At 39.6% G+C, this 23,168-nt stretch overlaps 1 protein-coding gene across 2 annotated transcripts in view; it reads right to left on the bottom strand.

Moving 5' to 3' along the window:
- Nucleotides 1-10,245: 10,245 nt before the first annotated feature.
- SPPL2A (signal peptide peptidase like 2A) overlaps nt 10,246-23,168 on the bottom strand; it is a 113,169-nt gene continuing 100,246 nt past the window's right edge. The window contains exons 12-16 of one of the 2 annotated variants that reach the window (XM_077468866.1): nt 21,423-21,476; nt 18,939-19,038; nt 17,633-17,710; nt 14,563-14,723; nt 10,246-12,475 (exon numbers count right to left, since the gene is read on the bottom strand). In XM_077468866.1, coding sequence (XP_077324992.1) covers nt 12,404-12,475; nt 14,563-14,723; nt 17,633-17,710; nt 18,939-19,038; nt 21,423-21,476 — 465 coding nt within the window. In that variant the 3' untranslated portion in view covers nt 10,246-12,403. The remainder of the gene's footprint in view (nt 12,476-14,562; nt 14,724-17,632; nt 17,711-18,938; nt 19,039-21,422; nt 21,477-23,168) is intronic. The other variant, XM_077468868.1, reaches the window with a different exon arrangement.

Genomic DNA, 23,168 nt, shown 5'->3' with positions numbered 1-23,168 from the left:
ACACAGAAATAATGGAGGCATTTGTTACGTATTATTCCACGTTATACTCCTCTAGGGCGCACTACAGTATTGTGGAACTAGATGACTATCTATCCAACATCTCACTTTCAAAGTTGCAGGACCCTCAGGCTTCACTGCTTGATGCTCCCTTGATGACTGAGGAAATAGGGGAGGCCATCCAGTCCTTTGCCAGAAATAAAAACGCCACGGTTACACACATATTTTAGAGAATTACTGATCCCACACTTGCTTCGGGTATATAACGTCGCCCTAAAGATGGGACAGTTGCCGCCCTCCATGTCGGAGGTGCTGATTGTCCTTAGCCCTAAGACTCATAAGGAATACCTTCTTTGCCAATCGTAGCGACCGATTTTGCTAATAAACTCAGATGTGAAGATTTTAGCCAAAGTGCATGCCGGGAGATTGAATGCAGTCATCACTACTCTTATTGGAGCAGAACAGACCGGATTCATCCCAGGGCGATCGACTTCCATTAATCTGCACAGGCTTTTCACTAACATGCAGGCGATTCATGATACCATGGGCACTCGGGTCATTTTGGCCTTGGACGCTCATAAGGTCGAATGGCCGTAAAGTCTTGGCCAAATTCAGATTTGGCAATGCCTTTATCAGATGGGTACAACTATTGTATTATAAGCCTACGGCTAGACTAATGATCAGACTTTCTGCCAACAAAACCGTGGAATTTTGTCCGAAGGGCAATGGCTTAAACTTGTCTTGCATACACATGGCCACACAAATGTTTACCAACAATTACGAATGTAGTGACGTACTACATGATTTTTCAGCTCTTTAGAACCACCCTTTGGGCTCATATTTTTATTTATTTTTTTACTAGTAATGGTGGCGATCAGCGATTTTTAATTGTGACATTATGGCGGACACATCGGACATTTTTGGGACCATTGTCATTTATACAGCAATCAGTGCTATACAAATGCACTGATTCCTGTGTAAATGACACTGGCAGTGAAGGGGTTAACCAGGAGGTGACAGTGTAGGGGGTTAGGTGTGTCCTAGGGGCGTGGCTGTCTTTTACACATCACTGATCTCTGCTCCAATCACAGGGAGCAGAGATCAGTGACACTGTTGCTATGCAGAATGGGGAGATGCTCGTTTACTTTAGCATCTCCCCGTTCTTCCTCAAAGCGAGACAATCGTGGGTATCCCTGCGGGACCTACGATCGGACTCACGGAGGTCCCGACCGGCACACACACAATGGCACGGTGGCAAATTTAAAAGGGACGTACCTGTACGCCCATGTGCCTGTCTGTGCCATTCTGCCGACGTACATCGTTGCGCGCCGGTCGGGAATCGGTTAATATGCTCCATAAAAAATAAGTTGATTAGAAAGAACACCAGTGAATATCCATTGCGATGAGTGCTGTGTTAATCATATAAGGTGACTTTTGTGACAACTTAATCACCTTATATGGTGAGATAATGACCTTATATGATTAACTCATCACTCATCGCATGAGTTGAGCACTGTTTTTGTGCCATATTTAATCGATTCTGATTGTCAATTTGGGGATTTGATATTTTGGCCCTCAGTATTTCAGCTGCTGTATTCGTTTTTTTTATGCTGCGCTGGTTGATTTTTCTTTTTACCATTTACAGCACACTGCCTATGCAATGATTGCAGAGAGCGCCTTGCCGTCTCAGGTGACTCCGATGTGCATGTTGTTTGGGAGTGACGTCATTGCAGCCCGGCCATTCAAGGAGTTGATAAGCACAAGCATAAACTCAGAAGAAAGACCAGGTGAAGATGGGATGGAAACACCAGGAAAGGTGAAAGGCGAGTGATGGAGGGCCTTGTTTGATAGGCAAGTATCCAGTGCATACAAGCACATAATGGCATCAAAAACCTGCAGAGCTTAATACCGCAGTATGTGATATAACCATTCAGATTTTAGTATGCAAAATTTTGGGGTAGATACTCCAATAAAACAAATTATTCTAGGAGTATGCATTTGCAGATACTAGGCAGTCATTTCTAAGTATGATTATAGAAATTAGTTCTTAATTATACATACAAGAACAAAAATATAATATAGTGCAGCTTATCAGTCCTTAGATGTGGTGGATACATTAGTTTATTTTATTTTTTATTAAATTTTTTTCTCAGGCCAAGTACATAAAGGGAAACGTTTTCCTGTGTTTTTTTGCAAAGTAAAAATGCAGGAAACATTTAACCGTGTGAAAGGGCCCTTGGGGTGAAACCGCTGCACTTTCATAGGGACAGCACAGTGAGCGTTTGACCCTAATGAAAAACAGAGCGCTACTGGAGAAGAGGTATTTAAGAGGAGATATGATCACAACATATAAATCTTTAACCCTTTCACGCCGAGCGTATGCAAATATGCAGCCCCACTAGACTTTTTTTCTGTTTTCTATCCGGTTCCCGACCAGCGCACGCCGATGTACGTCGGCAGAATGGCACGGGCAGGCAAATGGGCATACTTGTACGTCCCTTTAAATTTGCCGCCCTGCCATCGCGAGCACACGCGCCGGTGGCACACTCGCATGCTGGTCGGGACCCCCGTGAGTCCGGTCGCGGGTCCCATGGACTCAATCGCCGTAGGCATACGCGCGATCGTCTCACAGGGCGGCTGAACAAGGAAATGCCGTTGTAAACAGCATCTCCCCGTTCTGCCTAGCAACTAGTGACGCGGATCTCTACTACATGTGATTGGAGCAGAGATCAGTGTTCACTAAATTAAAGCCCAGCCCAACAGTTAGTAACACACCCCTACCTAATGTGTCAAAAATGTCCGACTTGTCTGCCATAATGTCGCAGTCACAATAAAAAAATAAAATAAAAATAAAATCGCTGATCGCCGCCATTACTAGTAAAAAAAAAAAAATTATTAATAAAAATGCCATAAAACGATCCCCTATTTTGTAAACGGTATAACTTTTGCACAAACCAATCAATCGCTTATTCGATATTTTTTTACCAAAAATATGTAGAAGAATACGTAACGGCCTAAACTGAGGGAAAAAAATGTTTTTTTTTTTAAATATATCTTTGGGGGATATTTATTATAACAAAAAGTAAAAAATAATGAGTTTTTTCAAAATTGTCATTCTATTTTTGTTTATAGCGCAAACAATAAAACCCACAGGGGTGATCAAATACCCCCAAAAGAAAGCTCTATTTGTGGGGGGAAAAAAGACGTCAATTGGGTTTGGGAGCCACGTTGCATGATCGCGCAATTGTCAGTTAAAGCGACGCAGTGCAGAATCGCAAAAAGTGGTCTGGTCTTTGACCAGCAAAATGGTCCGGGGCTGAAGTGGCTATTTTGGGCCAGTTTTCCTTTGATAATAAAAAAAATAATAATTAAAAAATATTAAGGAGAGATCCATTACCATTTAACACCAATTGAAAGCCCAATAAAATAAATGTATAATTCACCTGGATGCATAAAGTAGTTGTAATGATACATACAGTTTTACAAATACATGTCAAAGTTCCAAAATGGTGCTTAGGCATGAAGATTTGTTTTACCCTTAGGCGCAAAGAGGTTAAAGAGGAACTGTATCATTGGAAGAAACTGTTCAGTCATTGGTCGATTAAGACACGCAGCTACACTATGAAGATCAGTAAGTGAAAATAAGACCTGAAAAAGGAGAAACTAAAGGAACCACTACATCTAAGGAATAAGCTGAAATGCAGTAATCTTGTTTTTTGAGTTTATACTGTATATACTTTATGCTTACTCTCCAAGTCTTGCATATTGCATTGCACGTGAGATAAAAAGATAAAAGTGTCTTAGCTAGGAGTGGGCTGAGCATTGCTGATTCTCATCTCATGTATGGATCACCTTCTGCCATGATAAATGTGCAGTCACTCCACTACAGTCAAGAACATCACAGTGCTGGGTTGCAGGGAAACAAACATAAATAGAGGCATATCTCTGTTAGAAGGATCCCACACTGTGAAAAATGTAGATATAACAGGAAAAACTTTGGTTTACCTGCTTTACAATGGCTTACCTTTGTTTATGGAGTGATCAACACAAAAATAGGTACACACACACACACACACACATACACAAACAGATCTAATAACTCAATAAGTTAGCTTTTACACCTGCATGGAGATCTGTTACCTTCACACCCACAACCCAAGCACCAACTGTGCCAGGTCCACATGGTGGACAGTTTCTTTGTATGTCTGATAGTATGCACATGATGTGCTCTGCCTTTGTGCAATAATATAAAACTTTTCGCTAATAATAAATGAAAGTTGTCAATTACAGTGCTGGATTGTGGGTGTATAGATTATGGCTCTTCATGCCTTCATAAAGCAGCATTAATCTTCCCAACACTCCTGAAGCATCATCTTTATCATGGGTTGAAGAATCGAATGGGGAGGGAAGGCTCACCATTCTTCCCTTTTATGTATGTACTTGTATCCAAAAAAAACAGCAAAACACCATACATTGTAATTAAATTACATATTTATTGAATCACAAATTTTTAGTTTAATAAAAATATTACAAACATGGTGCTTTAATAAGTTTGTTTTATTAGTATTGAAAATGTTAGAAAGTCACTATTTTTAGCCTGAAACATTTCAAACCTTGTTATCAAAAGTATAATGCTATAATAAATCCTGTATTTGTATCAAAAGATATAAAAACAAGGGTTCTTCCACAAAATGATTTTGTTGTAGATTACATTTTGTGTTTGTACCACCATACAAATCTGTACAGAGAAGCAGAATGGTTAAAATTGCTATTCCAATTTTATTCATGTCATACGGTGTATTATAGCTACATTTCAAAGAATGTGATGTACTCCTGCACCTTAGGACTTAGTGGGCGAAATTGTGCTAATATATATAATCAAAGCCAAAAAAGAACAGCAAGCTAAGCTACTTTAACAGCAGCTGCTGTTAAAACCTGAATGGAATTATAGAAGAACTCCAGTTTAAGTGAAAAGAATGAAAATGTTTCAAAATGAGCAGAATCTACAACTACGATAGGCAATTTTTGTCCTTGACGCAAGAGCAACTAATGTGTCTGAGACATTGAGAAATGGTGTGCTTAATGTGTCCACTCTGCACTATCATGCAAAGTGACAGTACAGCTTATACAAAACTTCATAATGGAAGCAAAACTTCCCCCCCGGTAGCATCTGTTCAGTGAGGCTACACAGATCGTAGTTTATCTTAAATAATATTTTTATTTTAAATTAAGAAAAAAAAAAAAAAAAAAAAGGTGCAAAGCTGAGTTGTTCTTTAAGCTAAATTAAGCTTAAAACTGTTTAACAATGCAAATAAAAGTAAAAAAGATCATGTTTTTCATGTGGTGTACACTGGAACCTAAAGTAGTCTATAGTGCTTTAATGCTGGCTTCAGATTTATGCACTGCAGCACCTTACACACCTTCATTTTGGATGGCACTCAAAACACACCTTCACAACACAGCTGCATTGCAGAGCACAGTGACATACGGTAATGCACTACTGTGTGTTGTGGCACACTATGTGGCTAAAAATGTGCAGGTATTTATTTTTGGTTATTCTGGTGCATGGGCATCCCATTCAAATGGATGTTAGGGAGTGACATAAAAATGCAGACAGATGTGAAAGGGTCCTTAATATGGTTATCCCACAGTGTATACTTCAGCTTGAATATTTTGCCCAGTGAAGTTAAATCATAACAGGAACATGTCCTATTCAGATTATATCCCAGTGCCGCACACAATGGAAATAAACAAGAACATGCGCTATTCGGATTACTTCCATTTCCCTCTGCACAGTTACAGTGCCTTGCAAAAGTATTCACCACCCTTGGCATTTTTCAGGCTTTGTTGCCGCACAACCTGGAATTAACATGGATTGTTTGAGGATTTGCATCATTTAAGTTACAGAAGATTTTATTTTTTATTTTTTATTGTGAAGCAAACAAATATGACAAAACAACAGAAAAAAGTAAATGCGCATAACTATTAACCCCCCTAAAGTCAATACTTTGTAGAGACAGCTTTTGCAGCTATCACAGCTCCAAGTCGCTTTGGATAAGTCTCTATGAGCTTGCCACATCTTACCACTGGGATTTTTGCCCATTCCTCCTTGCAAGTGCTCCAGCTCCTTCAAGTTGGATGGGTTGCGCTTGTGAACAGCAATCTTTAAGTCTGACCACAGGTTTTCTATTGGCTTGAGGTCTAAACTTTGACTAGGCCATTCCAACACATTTACATGTTTCCCCTTAAACCACTAAAGTGTTGCTTTAGCAGTGTGTTTGGGGTCAATGTACTGCTGGAGGGTGAACCTCGGTCCTAGCCGCAAATCAAACAGAGTGGTACAGGTTTTGCTCAAGTATATCCCTGTATTTAGCACCATCTATCTTTTCCTCAATTCTGACTAGTTTCCCAGTCCAGACTGCTGAAAAACATCCCCATAGCATGATGCTGCCACCACCATGTTTCACTGGGATGGCGTTCTTTGAGTGATGTGATGTGTTTTGTTTGCGCCAGACAGCACCATTAGCAGCAGCTTCCACCGACACAGAGCCGATTCCTCTGCACCTGGAAGCCAACAGAGACCACAAGCACTACCTGCTGGATAGCACAGAACCTTTCAGGGTGGTGAGTCCTGCGGGAAAGAGACCCTCAGCCAGCAGAAGTAAGGAGGGTGTGACTGTCACTGTTCTAAGTCCCCTTCGGGTGGCAGACAGGGTAGGGTTAGCATGGCTTCAGAAACTGGTGTTTCTTCCCCCCACTGAAAGACAATCCCCATAGCATGATGCTGCCACCACCACGTGTTCATTGTGGGGATGGTGTTCTTTGGGTGATGTGATGTGTTGGGTGATGTGATGTGTTTGGTTTGCACAAGAAATAACGTTTTCTTTGATGGCCAAAAAGTTAAATTTTAGACTCATCAGACCAGAGCACCTTCCTTCCATACATTTTGGGAGTCTCCCACATGCCTTTTTGCAAACTCAGAACGTGCCATTTTGTTTTTTGCTGAAAGTAATGGCTTTCTTCTGGCTACTCTGCCATAAAGCCCAACTCTATGGAGCATATGGCCTATTGTCGTCCTATGTACACATACTCCAGTCTCTGCTGTGGAACTCTGCAGCTCCTCCAGGGGTACCTTAGACCTCTGTGCTGCCTCTGATTAATGCCCTCCTTGCCCGCTCCATGAGTTTTGGTGTGTGGCTGTCTCTTGGCAGGTTTGTTGTTGTGCCATGTTCTTTCCATTTGTTTATGATAGATTTGATGGTGCTCCTAGGGATCATCAAAGATTTAGATTTTTTTTTATATCCTAACCCTGACTTGTACATCTCAACAACATTGTCCCTTACTTGTTTGGAGAATTCCTTGGTCTTCATGGCAGTGTTTGGTTAGTGGTATCTCTTGCTTAGGTGTTGCAGCCTTTGGGGCCTTTCAAAAAAGGTGTGCATCTGTAATGACAGATCATGTGACATGAATGCCTCGTACACACGATTGGATTTTCCGACATCAAATGTTGGATGTGAGCTTGTTGGCTGAAAGACTGAAAGTGTGTATGCTCCATCGAACATTTGTTGTCGGACTTTCCACCAACAAATGTTGGCTAGCAGGTTCTCAAATTTTCCGCCAACAAAACTTTTTTGCCGGAATTTCGGATCCAACACACAAAAGTTCATGCATGCTCAGAATCAAGCAGAAGGAGCTATTGAACTTCCCTTTTCTCTGCTCGTCATATGTATTGTACGTGACCACATTCGTAAGTTTTGGCCAAAATTGCGTGACTGTGTGTATACAAGACAAGTTGGAGCCAACAACCTTCAAACAAAATTCCATGGTTTTGTTGTCAGAAATTCAGATTGTGTGTATGGAGTATTAGATTGCACACAGGTGGACATCATTTCACTAATTATGTGACCTCTGAAGGTAATTGGTTGCACCAGAACTTTTTATGGGCTTCATAACTAAAGGGCATGAATACATATGCACATGCCAATTATCAGTTTTTTATTTATGAAAAATTATTTTATGTATATATTTTTCTAATTTTACTTCACCAACTTAGACTATTGTGTTCTGATCCATCTCATATAATTCAGATTAAAAAGACATTGAACTAAAGTCTGTAATGTAACAAAATAGATAAAAAGCCAAGGTGGTGAATATTTTTGCAAGGCACTGTATAAACAAACTGAGATCTCAACCCTGCAATGGCTGCAAGGACTTCCATTTGAGCTGTGCTACAGCTAGAGAAAGGATAGGCCTCGGGGCCTATTCACGTTGTATGCATTGGGTGGCCTTGTCCATTGCATAGACCAGGCAATTTGCTTTTAAGCCTATAAAATCCATTTACACCACTATACTGAAAAAGTCCAGCATGTTGCGGCACACTGCAAAATATGAATGAAATGTCATTTTGTGACAGTTCGATAACAATGGGGAAGAAAAAACAGCAAGATACACCATTATATTGCCTTGGCAGTGCTCTCTTCACAGTACACACCCACAGCTGAGGTATAATTAGACCACTGGTGCAAATGAATATTCAATGCTATTCAAAAGCTTAGGATTATCTACTCTTACTAATAGAAGTGCAAAAAGCTGATCAGACCCACAGCAACCGTGCACAAAAACTGATAGCAGCGGATTAAAAAGAGAAGTGTGGGAATGGAAAATAACATTTATAAATACCTAGATGGCTGCAGCATCAATCCAATGCTGCAGCTGTCCCCTGCCAGCTCTACCCTGAGTGCTGAGAAATTAAAGACTGTTGATCACTCAGTTCTTGGGGTCTGTCAATGATCGTTCTATGCTGAGTGCTGGCCTGTGCAAGGGGTGGGAGAGGCTGGCTCAGGCTCTCAGTGGCATGCTGAGAAGCTGAGCCAGCTTCTGATTTGGCATTATTGTCAGAATTCATGCATAGCCTGGAACAGCTGTGTAACATCAGTCAAAAGCAGGCTTTAGCTGAATCATTTGAATCTGGGTCACAGGTGTGCAGAACTAAGTGTACTCCTGTGACCCACAGAAGTATGGCCATACGTCTCCTTTAAATGGCTGATTTGTGATGCATTACTGTTGGTTACTACATACCACTTCTTGTATTGAAGCAGAACTAAACCTTCCTATCATTTTCAGCCAAGGAGGCTGCCATCTTAGCCTCTGTTTGATCTGCAACTGCCATGATGCTGCACATGTGATCAGTTAGGACTCCAGCCATTTGAAGATTTGACAATTTGGTTGATAGCAAAAGTAAATGTGATAATTAGCATCCTGGGAATGTAGCCTTTTTTTTTTAAACCATTAAATTGATGGGTTTAGTTTAGCTTTAAATTATTAAATTAGGGGAATTAAGTCAAGTGCAAGGACCAGTGTGCATACAACCACTTTCCCACACTATTACATTTTGCTGATGCAAATTAGAATTTAAACCTTCCATGTGCTTAAATCTGGCTGTAAGCATGAAAACCTGAGTGCATTGAGCAAGTGGGTGCAAGACAAAAGCACCCTGGAGAAGGTGTGATACACACCAAACTTAATTCTTTCCTGCAGACCTCAAATATCACAGACAGACTGCATCAAGAGCTGCAGTGTTTCCAGCTTCATCTTAGGGCCTCATGCACAATGGATGTTTTTACAGCTGCTGTTTTTGGCTTCAGGCATTTTTTTTCTACAGCCAGTAAACCTCCCAGCATGTTATCCTATGCCCATGCACACATGGGGTGTTATCAGCAATTTTTGGCAGGGGCGTGTTCTGGCTTAAACAAAAACCCCCAGAACTAGTGGGTTTTAAGAGGAGTTTTTCAACTGTAAAAACACTTGAATGCTGATAAAAGATTAAAAATGCAAAAATAAAAAATAAAAAGCTGCTTAGTGTTTAGCAGTGTTTTTGAGCCCTAAGCTTTTGTGGGAGTATAGTTTTAATAAAAAAAAAAAAAAAAAAAAAAAAAAAACACGCTGCAGCTAAAAAAATGCTACTGAAAAACTCATTCTACAGCTACAGCTTTCTACAGCTAACGCTACTGGCGTTTTTATAACCTCCATTGTGGATGAGGCCTTACAGTCAGGGTTGCTAGGAAATGCTTGGATTCAACCTTTGAACTCAACAAGCACCTGTATTTCAACAGTATAAACATAGGTTTTCAAGTTTAGATTTAGAATATAAATGGCTTAACAGTGGTTTATATACAATTCTAGATACAAGCTTACATTTTTTATAAACGTACAACTCCAGCGCGATGCAGGCATAGAAAGCCATGTAGATTTGGGATCATACAAATCCTTTATTATAAGAAAAGAAAAAAAGGCAGACAATGGTTGTTTTGAGGCGTTTGTCAAGTTACAGGTGCTGCCTGTTTGAAATGCTCTTACTTTTGTGCATGTATAAAACATCTGGGAAAAGGATGCATCCGTTATTTGTCCTAACAATCGCTATTTGTCTACTACATAAGTGGATTTAAATGAAAGTATCCAATTACTGTAAAATCTGCAGCACCTGGGCATGGCAACCAATCAGCTTCTACCTTTCATTTTCAAAGCTTAACTGAACAAGCAGAAGATGATGTTGATTGTCTGCTCTAGTTTTAAATACTCACCTTAGATCGAAGCCCCCACGGCGGTCCCAGCACACCGATGTGACCAACGACATGTCTTCTGGAGTTAATTCCATGTTCGCGGGCTCCGCGATGTGATTGGCCAGAGCCAAGATGATGTCAATTCCGCACATGTGTGCGGGAGCCTCTGGTAGCGGCACAGCAGCTGAAGAAATGGCACAAGCGATGCCGATGAGGTTGGCACAAGCTGATACAGTGAAAATCTCCTAAACGCTGCAAGTTTAGGTGATATCCACGGTACCTACAGGTAAGCCTTATTATAGGCTTACCTATAGGTAAAAGTGGTGTGTAAGGGTTTACAACCAACTTTAAGGCTTATATAGAGTAGGGGTGTTAATATTGTATTGTCAGCACCAGTACTTCTTTAAGTGGGATTGTTAAGACAAGTATCATACAATACATCAATAGTACATTTTATATTAAATTGTTAGGGGTTGATGTATATTAGCACTAGGAAGTAGGGTAATGGTTTATACGCAGGCTTAGTTACAGGAATTAGGCATTTAAGATTACTTTAATAGAGTGGAAAATGACTTTTTGGGGCTAGGTTTCTTTTTTTTAAATGAATTTCCATGGCATTATTGAGATTGCTGTGTTAAAGTAGGGGTTTAAATGTTAATTTTAAGGGCTATTGTAGGGGTTAACTTTAAGCGGTATGGAGTAAGTTTGGTATATAAGTTATGGTTGTAATAAATATCTGACATTTGGGAAGACATGAGTGCCTGTACAGGAATTCACATGCTTTTCTGGTACTAAAAAGGTAAAATTACTGTACAATCCATGTCCCAGATATCTTAAGAATACAGTTTTAAATTAACAGGATTCAGAGTATTTAACAGCAATTTGAATAATATTAACAAAACCACTGTATGTCTGTGTTAGTAAAGAATACAACATGGCACAACTAGATCTGTACATATATAGTACATGACTGGCTTAAAATGGAACACTCCAGAATAGGGGTGAGATAAAGCTCACCTCTACAAACTCATCAGGAGCAGTTACTCATTAGTTATATTTCTCCAGCATATCTGCCTGGTCAGATTCCACACAGCAGCCTGTGGATTTGGCACATTCTATCTGCTGAAGGATTAAAACACAACATACAATGCACCAGGTTGTAAAGGTAAACTCAAATATTAAATTTCAGCTGTAAGCAGATGCAAGTTGGTTGAATCTCATGCCATCTTGTAGCAAAGATTGTAAACTTGTATTTACAAGGCCGCACCCAAGAGCTCTCCAGTAGCAGGTGGTACAAGATGCTTTGGACTAAAGGCGGAACAGGTTTCCATGGGTGACTTTGTCCTTCTAAAACCAAAATATATATAAAAAAAAAAAATTGTGCACTGACCATAAAAAAAAAAAAAAAAAAAAAAAACGTAAACTTTTCAAACTGGAGCAAGTATGTCAGCCATTATTAGATGAGTCTCACCCTCATAGTAAGGAGTTCCCTTTTAGGGCAACCTACAGTGGAAGGGCTGGATGACACCGCTGTTGCCTACTTTTTTTTATAGTGCAAAGATCAAAAAGATCTTTTTTATCTGAAGTAAGGCACAATGTAATAGAAATAGATCTTCCAACATTAGAAGTGGAAAGAGTATTGTACCATGTTAGCAAGTAAATATATTACAATTTTCATAAAACCTCCCTCCCCTTCCGGATTTACATACAATTTAAAAAAAAAAAAAAAAAATCTAGAAAATATATTCAAATTACGATTTCAACAGGGAGAATACAGCAGAAGATTTCTAAACCTATCTGAAAATACCAGATTAAAAAAAAATGTTCATAGAAGCATAATGGTTACGTCACTGAACTTCTTGTGCTTCACCTGTAATACCATTTTCTTCATTAACAGCATTGTCCGTTTGCTCCATTATCTAAAACAATAACAAAAGAATACAAGGTTACCACAAGAATATGTAGCCAGAATACGGATTATTGTTAAAAAGCCACTTAAAACAGTAAGAAGTTTCAGGAAATTACTAGAAAAATTTTAAAATAACGGGGAAATTGTGTGCAGCTATATTTTCTTACAGCTGGATTCCTGTCATTGAAGAACTGTCGCTTAAACGGATCAATTGCACAGAGCAAAAATATATTGTTATAAATCAAATATCAAATTTTCTGTGCAGGTACAAGGACTTATGTATTGGTTTTGGCTGGTTATCTGGTCTATATGACAAGAGTTGAACAACTTCAATACTTTTACCCCTTCCTGCCCAGGCCATTTTTTCAGCACCGTCGCACTTTGAATGACAATTGCAATTGTCATGCAACGGTGTACTTCAATTCAATTTTTATAATATATATTTATTCATACCACTCTTTTGCTGGTATTTAATCACTGCTGGGTTTTTATTTTTTGCTGTGATGGGCAAGGTTGTGGCTGCATAGATGATCAGTGCGCTGATTATCTGTACAGGTCTCCCCTGAAGAAATGCCGCTGATCGTTTTGCCTCTTATCACACACTGTCAATGTGACGCGAGGAGAGCTGTGACTGGATACAGCTGATCACATGTGTAAAGAGCCTCCTCATCGGCTCTTTACTGAGATTGGGGTCACGTGTGTCCCAGGAACACAGCGCAACTGCAGTAAGACTGACTGGGGCGACGTCATATGACATTGTCACAGAACAAAAGAGCACCCCGCCCGCAGTCATTTGTCTATACTGCAGGTGCGAGGTCGTTAAATGTTTATTGCAATTAGCAGATCTTTACATGAAGCGTTTATATAGAAATTTGTCTAATTGTTTGGAGGTAGTTCTTTACATAAAGGAGATTGTAAATCATGTTTAGTTTGATATAGTTAGCAGGTCTTTACAAAAATAACTTTATATGTTTTGTTTTTAATTTTTATCAGCGTTTTTTGTATATCAAGGTGGTTTTTGTTTAGTATAGTCATAAATAACTCAAACATCCTCCTGAGTAAAGTAGTATTAAACTCAAAACCAAAAATTTCATATTGCAGCATACCAATCATTAGATGTGGAGGCTGCATTCGTTTTTTTTTTGTTTTTTTTTAAGTCACCTCCCCAGGTCTCTCCTGGTGATCTAGCCAGTAACAACCTCCTGTAAAAGAGTGGTTAAAAACTCCAGACTATCAGAGATTGAATAGGTCTTTAAATTTACAGAGAAAAATCTTAGGTAACTGAAACCAAAATTATTTTGTGGCTGAATTAGCACTCCAGGAGAATATATCCAAATTAAGCTTAAACGGGATTCTGAATAAAAAGCCTTTATTTTATTTGGCATACTTAGTCTTAATTAGAGCTACGCCACACTAGTAACAACTTATCAGTGACAGGAATGCTATGTGACTCCTCTTTACATCTTTACTCGTGACCAACACCTTAGACACTGGCGAAAAAACCGAGTTACTCCTAGTGGTGGGAGGGGTTATAGAAGGAGTGGACTTCCTGTCTTAGGGTGTGCCAGTGTCTATCACCTGAAAGTGGCCTATAACCCACATTGAAATTACTATGGCTCTGTGTCCCGTGATGTACGATTAAGAAATACCAACTATGGACCATTAGACTGTAACCTTTGTCATTATTTCCTACTCGTTATTGTGTTAACGCACTGTGTTTCTATTTGTTTTCTTGTTCTTGAACAAACGTAATAAAAATTATTTAGTAAAAAAAAAAAAAAATACCAACTAATAAAAAATAGTATGTAAATTGGAAAAAAAACTTTCTACGGGGAATATTTGTAGGATAGCAGGTGGTATTGTGTATGGGAGGACTGCCTGGAATAAAAATGATTACAAGAATATCTGACAGCCAATTTTTACCTACAGGCCCAATAATGCTACCAGATAGACATTGAGAAAAGTCTACTTCACTTGGTTCTGTGAATTTAAATCACGGATTTGTGAACATCATTTTTTTAATATTCTTATCAGGACTTCCGTTGTGATGAGAGGTTTTCAGTACGTTTAATGATATCAGAGTAAATACCGCCATACCTCATAGCTTCCTCCATTCCAGAACTTCTTCATTTCCCTTCTTCTCCAAGCAATAACAGAACTAGTCAGAAGAGTACATGGCACTAGATACAGGAGAGCTGGCTGGCCTGTCTTCATCACCATTAGAATGATGAACGTCAAGACCATACCCACAGCATAAGCTGCAAAATTAAAAATAATCAGTAGGTCAATTAATAGAATACCGTATATTAATTATAAGCTTAGAGCAGAATTAAATTCTGGTAGTTTATTTTTTTTATTAAATGGGCCCCAAGGAGCTGTCAGCCATACTATGCACATTAGATTAGCACATTATGGTAGACTTATCTGTCAAACAATGCCCTCTCCAGCACTGTGCTGGCATCACTCCCATGCATGTACACAGGAGTCACATCATCATGGCATAGAGGGGTGCTGTAAAAGTTCCCTTAGATGTGCATACCTGGCTCCATGCACAGTAACCACTTGTCGACCGCCCCATAGCAGATTTACTGCTACAGGGCAGTCGAATTTTCGGGTTTTGGGCGCAAGTGCGTGCCACCGCACTCCTGCTGTTTTTTTTTTTTTTTACACAGCAGGAGCTGATCATCAGGTCCCGCGGACCCAATGTCTGCTGGCACCAGCTGATCGTTCAGTACTCTGATAGAATGCCAGTCTGCCTATGTAAACAAGGCAGACTGTCATTCAGTGAGTACAGAAGACATGTATCTTGTGTTTCTGTAAAAGCAGAAACACAGATCCATGTCTTCCAGTAGTAAAAGCACCTCCCATACTACACTGAACATTAGCTAGGAATGCAGTTAACCCTTTAATTGCCCATGTTAACCCCCTCCTGCCAGTGTCATTAGTCCCCAAAAAAGTGTCACTTAGGTGTCCGATTTGTCTGCCACAATATTGCAGTCCCGCTATAAGTCGCTGATTGCCGCCATTACTAGTAAAAAAAATTCCCATAGTTTGTAGATGCTAAAACATTTGCGCAAACCAATCAATATACGCTTATTGGGATTTTTTTTAACCAAATATATGTACCAGAATTCATATTGGCCTAAACTGATGAAGAAATTAGATTTTTAAAATTTTTCTATTGGGTGTGTTTTATAACAGAAAGTAAATTTTATTTATTTTTTCCCCAAAATTGATGGCCGTTCTTTGTTTATAGAACACAAAAATGCAGAGGTGATCAAATACTACCAAAAGAAAGCTCTATACGTAGGAAGAAAAGGACAAATTGTATTTGGGTAGTGTCAAATGAGCGAGCAATTGTCAGTTGAAGTAATGCAGTGAAGTATCGTAAAAAAGGGCCTGGTCCTCAAGTGGTTAACTGCTTCCCCACCACCTCACGCAGATATACTGTGGCAGAAGGGCACATACAGGCAGATTAACGTACCTGTACGTTACCCTTTAAGAGCTGCCAGCTCTGTAAGCATGATCGCGGGTCCCGTGTCTCACGGAGAGGAAGAACGGGGAAACAATGTAAACAAGCATTTTCCCATTCTGCCTAATGACACTGACACTAATCACAGCTCCCTGTGTTTGGGAGAGGTCATCAGTGTCATGTCACACACAGCCCCTCCCCACCACAGTTAGGATCACTCCCTAGGACACACGTAACCCCTACAGCGCCACCCAGTGGTTAACCCCTTCACTGCTAGTCACATTTACACAGTAATCAATGCATTTTTAATTGCACGGATCACTGTATAAATGTGAATGGTCCCACAATCGCGCCAAAAGTGTCTGATATGTCTGCCATAATGTCACAGTCTCGATAAAAAAAATATATATATTGTAGGCACTAACTTTTACGCAAACCACACGCTTATTGTGATTTTTTTTTTTACCAAAAATATGTAGAATATGTATCAGCCTAAAGGAGGGGGAAAAAAAATTATCTATTTTTTGGGGATATTTATTATAGCAAAAAGTAAAAAATGTGTTTTTTTCAAAAAAAAAAAATCACTATTTTTTTTGTTTATAGTGCAAAAAATAAAAACCGCAGAGGTGATCAAATACCACCAAAAGAAAGCTCTCTTTGTGGGGAAAAAAAGGACGTCAATTTTGTTTGGGAGCCACATCGCACGACTGCGCAATTGTCAGTTAAAGCGACGCTGCGTTGAATTGCAAAAAGTGTTCTGGTCTTGGTCTGGGTCTTAAGTGGTTAATGTTGACAGGCAGCGAGCAACATTTATGACAAATGAGACCAATAGGGTGTCTTGTATCACAAAAACCCTACCGTCAGCATTTACTTTTTTTTTTTTTTTTTTTTTTTTTTAAGTACAATTCCGCTTTAAAGCAACCCGGTCAGAAAATAAAAAAACACCCAAACAGGTCTACATATAAGCAAATACTTGCCTTTTTATATTGCCAACATTTTAGGTAGCATCAGCCTTGTGTTCCAAGTTGAGCTCAGGATTTCCTACCACCAACCTCTACTTTATGACAGAACACAATATTGGCTAGACCAACACCTAAGCTATTGCGCACATAGGTTGGGCTCCCCATTTGCCTCTCAAAGCTAAACAGCTTGATTAAATTTAAAAGTCAACAATCCCGTTATGATCTGCATGCAAAACTCCCAGACTTGAGTCGAAGGGTGCTTTAAAAGAATCAGTAGGCTGCTGAAAGTTACGTATAAAGTTATTATACACATTGCTCTTCAAGCTAATGTTTAGAAACTATAGTCTATGTGAACTCAGTCCATTACTATTCCTGGCTATAGTTAGACATTATTATATACAGTACTGTAGTGAACTTGGTGTAGAGTTATTCACTTTAAGGTCATCAAAGAGGAAAGTTTCTTCACGGTAAGAGCTGTGAAAATGTGGAATAGACTCGCCTCCAGAGCTGGGTTTGTCCAGCTCAATAGATAGCTTTAAAAAATGCCTGGATTTGTTTTCTAAACATACAGAACTGGATAACAGCTGATCCTGGGAAATATACGATTGCCTCTTGGGGAATCAGGAAGCAATTTTTTCCCTTGCTAGAGACAATTTGATCAGGCTTTGCTGGGTTATCGTTTGCCTGCCTCTGGATCAACTGTGGGTTTAGGATCTAATGATGCAGCACCTACCTATAGTGCAGGATATATAATATATACTTGAAGAGGATGTTCGAACATCAAATCTTTTGCAGTAGGCAACCAAGAGACCTTTAAAAAAAATTCATAAAACAGACATCACATACTGAAATAAACTTAGCTATCTTGCATTAAATAGGTTTTTGAAGGATTACAAGCACCTATGGAACTTTGCAATATCATTACCTATGGGTTATATGTCAATTTAATCTCTAACTATATTAAGCAAGAAGTCCTGAAAACATGACCTACTGAAGTGACTGTACAACTGGTGTTAAGAATCACTGCTCTAAACTTATGCAATTAGCTCTCTAGTTAAAGCAGACCTTCAGTCATTTTTTTTTTCTCAACTTTCCATCTTTTAAATCTTCTGCCCTTGTTTTAACTTTGGATAGTAAAACTTTTTTCTACAAGTAAATACCTAATACAGCCCACTTCCTGTTTCTTGTCTGGTAAAAAAAAAAAAAAAAAAAAAAAAAAAAAAAAGACTGGGCTTCTGATATCATGCACAGCTCTCTTGCCAAGAAGGGAGGGGGGTGAGTCATAAGAGGGCCAATGAGAGCTGCAGAGCTGGAGGTGTGCCTCTGTGTCTGTAAATCCAGGAAGCGAACATGCAGCAGCTTCAGCTGCCCACAGTTAAAATGGCTGCAGCCAGACTTATTGCAGGGAGATTTCTGCAACATATTTGGCAAGTACAGAATCACAGTATATAAAAGCATGCAAAGTGGTTGGAGGGAAGCTTCAGAATGGAAAAGATATTTTTATTACAAATTATGTGAGCAGACTGCAGTTCCTCTAAGAGAAAGGCAAGATCAAAAAACAGTCTTAACTCAAAGTGAAGCTGTGCTTTGCTTATTGCAGTGAAAGTATTTCATTGTCTTCAATCAGCCTCCTGTACATCAGCAGTTAGGGAGGCAGGCTAGCACTAAACATGCTAAATTGTTACACTGCACATAAAAATAATGGAGAGAACAGAAAAAAGGATTCATCACTGTGCTTCTGTACTGTCTATTCAGACCAAGAGCATGACTAAGCTGGGTAGCAGCATAGAGGAGAGGAGGTTGTGGTTCTGGCTGTGCAATATAGCAGGGGTGCCTGGATCCCAAGGCTGGCTGTAAAAAAAATTGCAAGTCAAGTGCCAGGTAACACAGCTATCATACGTCTGCCTGTCTAAATGGTTCTCTTCACATCATCATTGCTTAGAAAAGTCAATACAAGAGAGCATAGCAACATATAAAGCAGAAGGTTATATGAAGGGGGCAAACCAAACAGCATATACACAAACATATTTCTCACTCACCAGGCACAATTATATCTCCAAAGCCCAACAATGACATAGGTATTTCACACAATGTCAGAGCAGAGTACTGAAGCCTAGGTACCCTAATGACTACAGGCAACTGGAAGACAAAAACAAACATGAAAAAAGTACAGTTGAGATTAACCAACAAGATTTGATTAAAGCAATCAAACTTGTAATGAGTAAAAAAATAACATAGTAACCATAATACTCCCCTTTCCTGCAAACTGTTAAAAGTAAAAAAGAAATTACACATTGTCTGAAGCCTTCAGAATCACTTTAAGGCAACAGGACATTTCAAGGATGGAGAGGTGAACAGTTAGGAAAGAAGACAACTGGTGTGTAAGAGGCATGAAAGAGGTCATCTATGTCTCAATGGAACCATCATTCCTTAAAGCGGTCGTAAAGGCAGGCGTTTTTTTTTTATCTTAATGCATTCTATGCAAGAACATAAAAAAACCTTCTGCGTGTAGCAGCATCCCCAGCACCCCCTAATACTTATCTGAGCCCCCCCTCTCTCCAGCGATGTCCACATGTGTCTAAGCCATCCCAGACACTCTCCGGTTTGGCTGAGACACAGCAGCAACGCCATTGGCTAGTGCGGCTGTCAAAGTCAGTCAGCCAGCCAATCAGGGGAAAGAGGGGGTGGGGCCAGGTCAGGGCTCCATGTCCGAATGGACATGCAGAGCTCTGACTTGGCTCGGGTGCCTCCATAAAGAGTTGCTGGCTGATGGGGCACTTATAGGAGGGAGGGACCAAAGAAGAGGAGGATCCGGGCTGCTCTGTGCAAAACCAACTGCACAGAGGTGGCAAGTATAACATGTTTGTTATCTTTTTTTAAAACAAGCTTTTACAATCACTTTAACAGCGGTAGGAGACTGATGCCATCTGTCAACCACATATAATGCAGTTTTAACATCTCTACCTACATCTACATCTTTGACAACAACCTTGGCACACCTTCATCCATGTAAAATGAAAAATTAACACCTGTTGCAGACTTCCTGGCATCAAAGGATTGGATTATTTAAAGCGGAGTTCCACCCAAAAATTGAACTTCCGCTTTTCCGGTCCCCCCTCCGGTGTCACATTTGGCCCCTTTTAGGGGGGAGGGGGGAAAAGATATCCGTCTAATACAGGTATTTTGCTCCCACTTCCGGGCATAGATACCCGAGCCACCTGTGAGCTATCTACGCCACTTCTGGCGCCTTCTCCACCCCCCCCCCGCTGCCTTTTGGGAGACACGCAGGTCTGAGAAAATAGCAGGGACCAGTGGGATAGGGCAGAGCGAGTTGCACATGCGCAGTAGGGAACCAGGAAGTGAAGCGGTATAAAAGATGGCAACAGCAGCACCTGACAGCTGAGGAATAGATCGACTTTGGGTGCTGACATTGTGGGCGCCCTGGACAGGGAAGTGTCCTTAATTTAAAAGTCAGCAGCTGCAGTATTTGTAGCTGCTGTATTATATCCCTTACATTGGAAAGATGTCCTCCCACTTCCTGCTGAGAATATAGCACAGGAAGAAAAGAAGAAAAAAAAGAAACAGATGGCAAATAACAGGGGCTTTCACATACCCTACTCTAAAATTAAAAAACAAAAAAAAACCTATGTTGGCTTTAGGTATACTGTGGAAAATGGAACAAATGTCTTACACCATCTATATTTAAAATGTTCCTCCCCTTCTCCTACCTAACCTGTATAAAAAAGGATCTGTATACTTATCCATTTTTCATCCACTCTGATCACGTGATCCTGCAGCCCTGGCTCACCTGTGTCAGTGAGTGGCTGCTGCAGGGGAGAGCAACAATGGCTGTGCTATGGGAGTATGGGTGACGTCACGGCTCCCAGAATTCCCCGATGTTGAGCACCCCCCAAGCCAAAACTGCAGCATCAAGTGACCGGACCAGATTAAAAAAAGGTATGCACACACATCTTTTTTTTTATACAGTTTATAAGTAGTAGTAGGGGGGGGGGGTGAAACATCGGGACGCTTTGTGGAATGTTTATACCAAAAATGTTTTGATATTGTACCTTGCATGATGCATCAATTTACATTATCTTACATAACATTCCCTAGATTATTAAAAACTCCAACAAAAGTCACATAACAGGGATAGTCCAGTGGAATTTACAGTAATAATTTTAAACGCAAAGACATTTTAAAATGCTTTCAACATCAATTAAAACATTCTAAATTAATTGTAATGTGCGAAATGGATGGAGTGGTCCTATTTTATAAAATATACTAAAATATAAAATTAAAAATAAAATTTCAATCACCCATTATTGATCAATCACAACAGCCATAACACCAATAGAAAATGAGGAGCAATCATGACAAATGGGCACCCCCAATTTGATGTGAATACATATTAACTTTCACTGAAAACACTAAAAATGATCAAACATGATTAAAAGAAAACATAAACCTCAAAAGAGACTGAAAGAAGGGTCTATTAAATATAACTGAAATACAGTCCTTACTTTCTCGTAGGTGGCTTGAGATTCAGCAGGCACCTCCACATAGATCTCACCACTCTAGGATCAAATCCAAGTCACAGACATTTAATATCCAAAAAGGAGCAGCCAAATATAGGCCACAGTGAGGAATAAATAGTGTGCATGTATCTCAGGTATTAAGTGTAATTAGTGATACAACATGATGGCATTCACATTGGCCAGGAATGCCTTATAATAAAATATAGAATTTAAATAGACATTTGATGGAAATAATACAATATGTTATAACTGACAGTTAAACCAAGGAGAACATGCTGAGCCCAAATATCACTTCCTGCGTGTCAGATCTCACTGTAATGTGATCTTCTCCCAAAATTGGCTGTGTTCAGATCTACCAACCAACATAGCAAATGCCTCCACATTAGCAGTATGCGATATAGAGGAAGTTTATTCAAAGGGTGGCTTACATCTTTGCGGTGTCTATTTCACTATGTGTGTGCACATGAAGCAAGATACAGACACCTTGCGGGGAAGGAGGATTCAATAACCATATAACATTACTTTAGTCATCTGATGTCCATATTTTTACAGTGTATGCTTTGTGCACAATGCAATTTATAGGTTTGCAGACTACCATGTGAATAATCTTATGCAATTCTACTTTATTATATGACAGAGATGGTCAGATCTACCAATTAGGTGCATTAACAAAAAAAAAAAAAAAAAGAAATAAAAAGACATTTAAAACCTAGTGTACACTTGTTAAAGCACGTAAAGCCAGCTTTAGACAGTCTGAATCTCAGCTGGTTCATCAGGGATCGGACGAGATTAAAGTCATGGATAGGCAGCCTGAATGTACCCAATTTAAATCGATCGACTTGGGTACAACCAGTCCGTCAAATTTTCCATGTCATTATTGCCAGTGGCTGTAGCCGCTAGCAATAATCACTGTTTCCTCCCAGCCAGGATGCCTTTCCCTGTCAGGAGAACACAATGACTCCACAGGAGGGATTACCTTATCAACACAAACTGTGTTAATGATTTTTGCAGGAAAAGAAAAAATATCTCTGCATCTATAGCTGGCTTAAGGCAGGAAGGACAATGTTCATGTGTGTGTAGATCACAAACAAACACACACACACACACACACACACACACACACACACACATAAACACAATAGCAAAGCTACTTATAAACCTGGTATCTGCAATGCAAGGTTAGTTGTGGTAGATCAACAGGTAAGAGGGGAATTTATATGCAATTTTAAAATTCTGTGAGAAATGCAGAGTATAGCTCACCACATATCAACTTGTGGTTTTCCCTTTTGGTCCTTTAGGGCCTTTGTCAATAGGCTTTTGTTAACTTCAAAAACAGGCTTTACATTCCTAGACAAGTCTAGGGGAATGCAAAATCCACTTGAAGTAGGTCAACTGCAGATCACATGCAACTGTCAATGAATTCTGAATGATCTCATAAGCATCTCAAACTGATGCGTTTATGGTGTATGGTGGGTGGCTGGCTCCAATAACCAATAGGGATCCTATTGGTAGAGAACAGTGGGGCTAAATACTTTGGTAAATAAAAAAAAAGTTGAAACTTGCACATAAATGTAATAGCTTATATGTCAAACTGCTTAAAGTCTTTTGACATGTGGTCTTCAAACACATAAGCCTTGCATATGCAAGTTTTCATTACATGCTCAATACATATATTACTTGCCCAGTTTGTAAAAAAAAAATTCTTTATTTTTTATTTTTGATGGATTCTCT

This window comes from Lithobates pipiens, unplaced genomic scaffold (assembly GCF_037356315.1).
Source record: "Lithobates pipiens isolate NorthernLeopardFrog02 unplaced genomic scaffold, aLitPip1_a1.2 Scaffold_8, whole genome shotgun sequence".
Taxonomy (NCBI): domain Eukaryota; kingdom Metazoa; phylum Chordata; class Amphibia; order Anura; family Ranidae; genus Lithobates; species Lithobates pipiens.
Note: the sequence above shows the minus strand (reverse complement) of the source record. Positions and strands in the feature narration are given on the sequence as shown.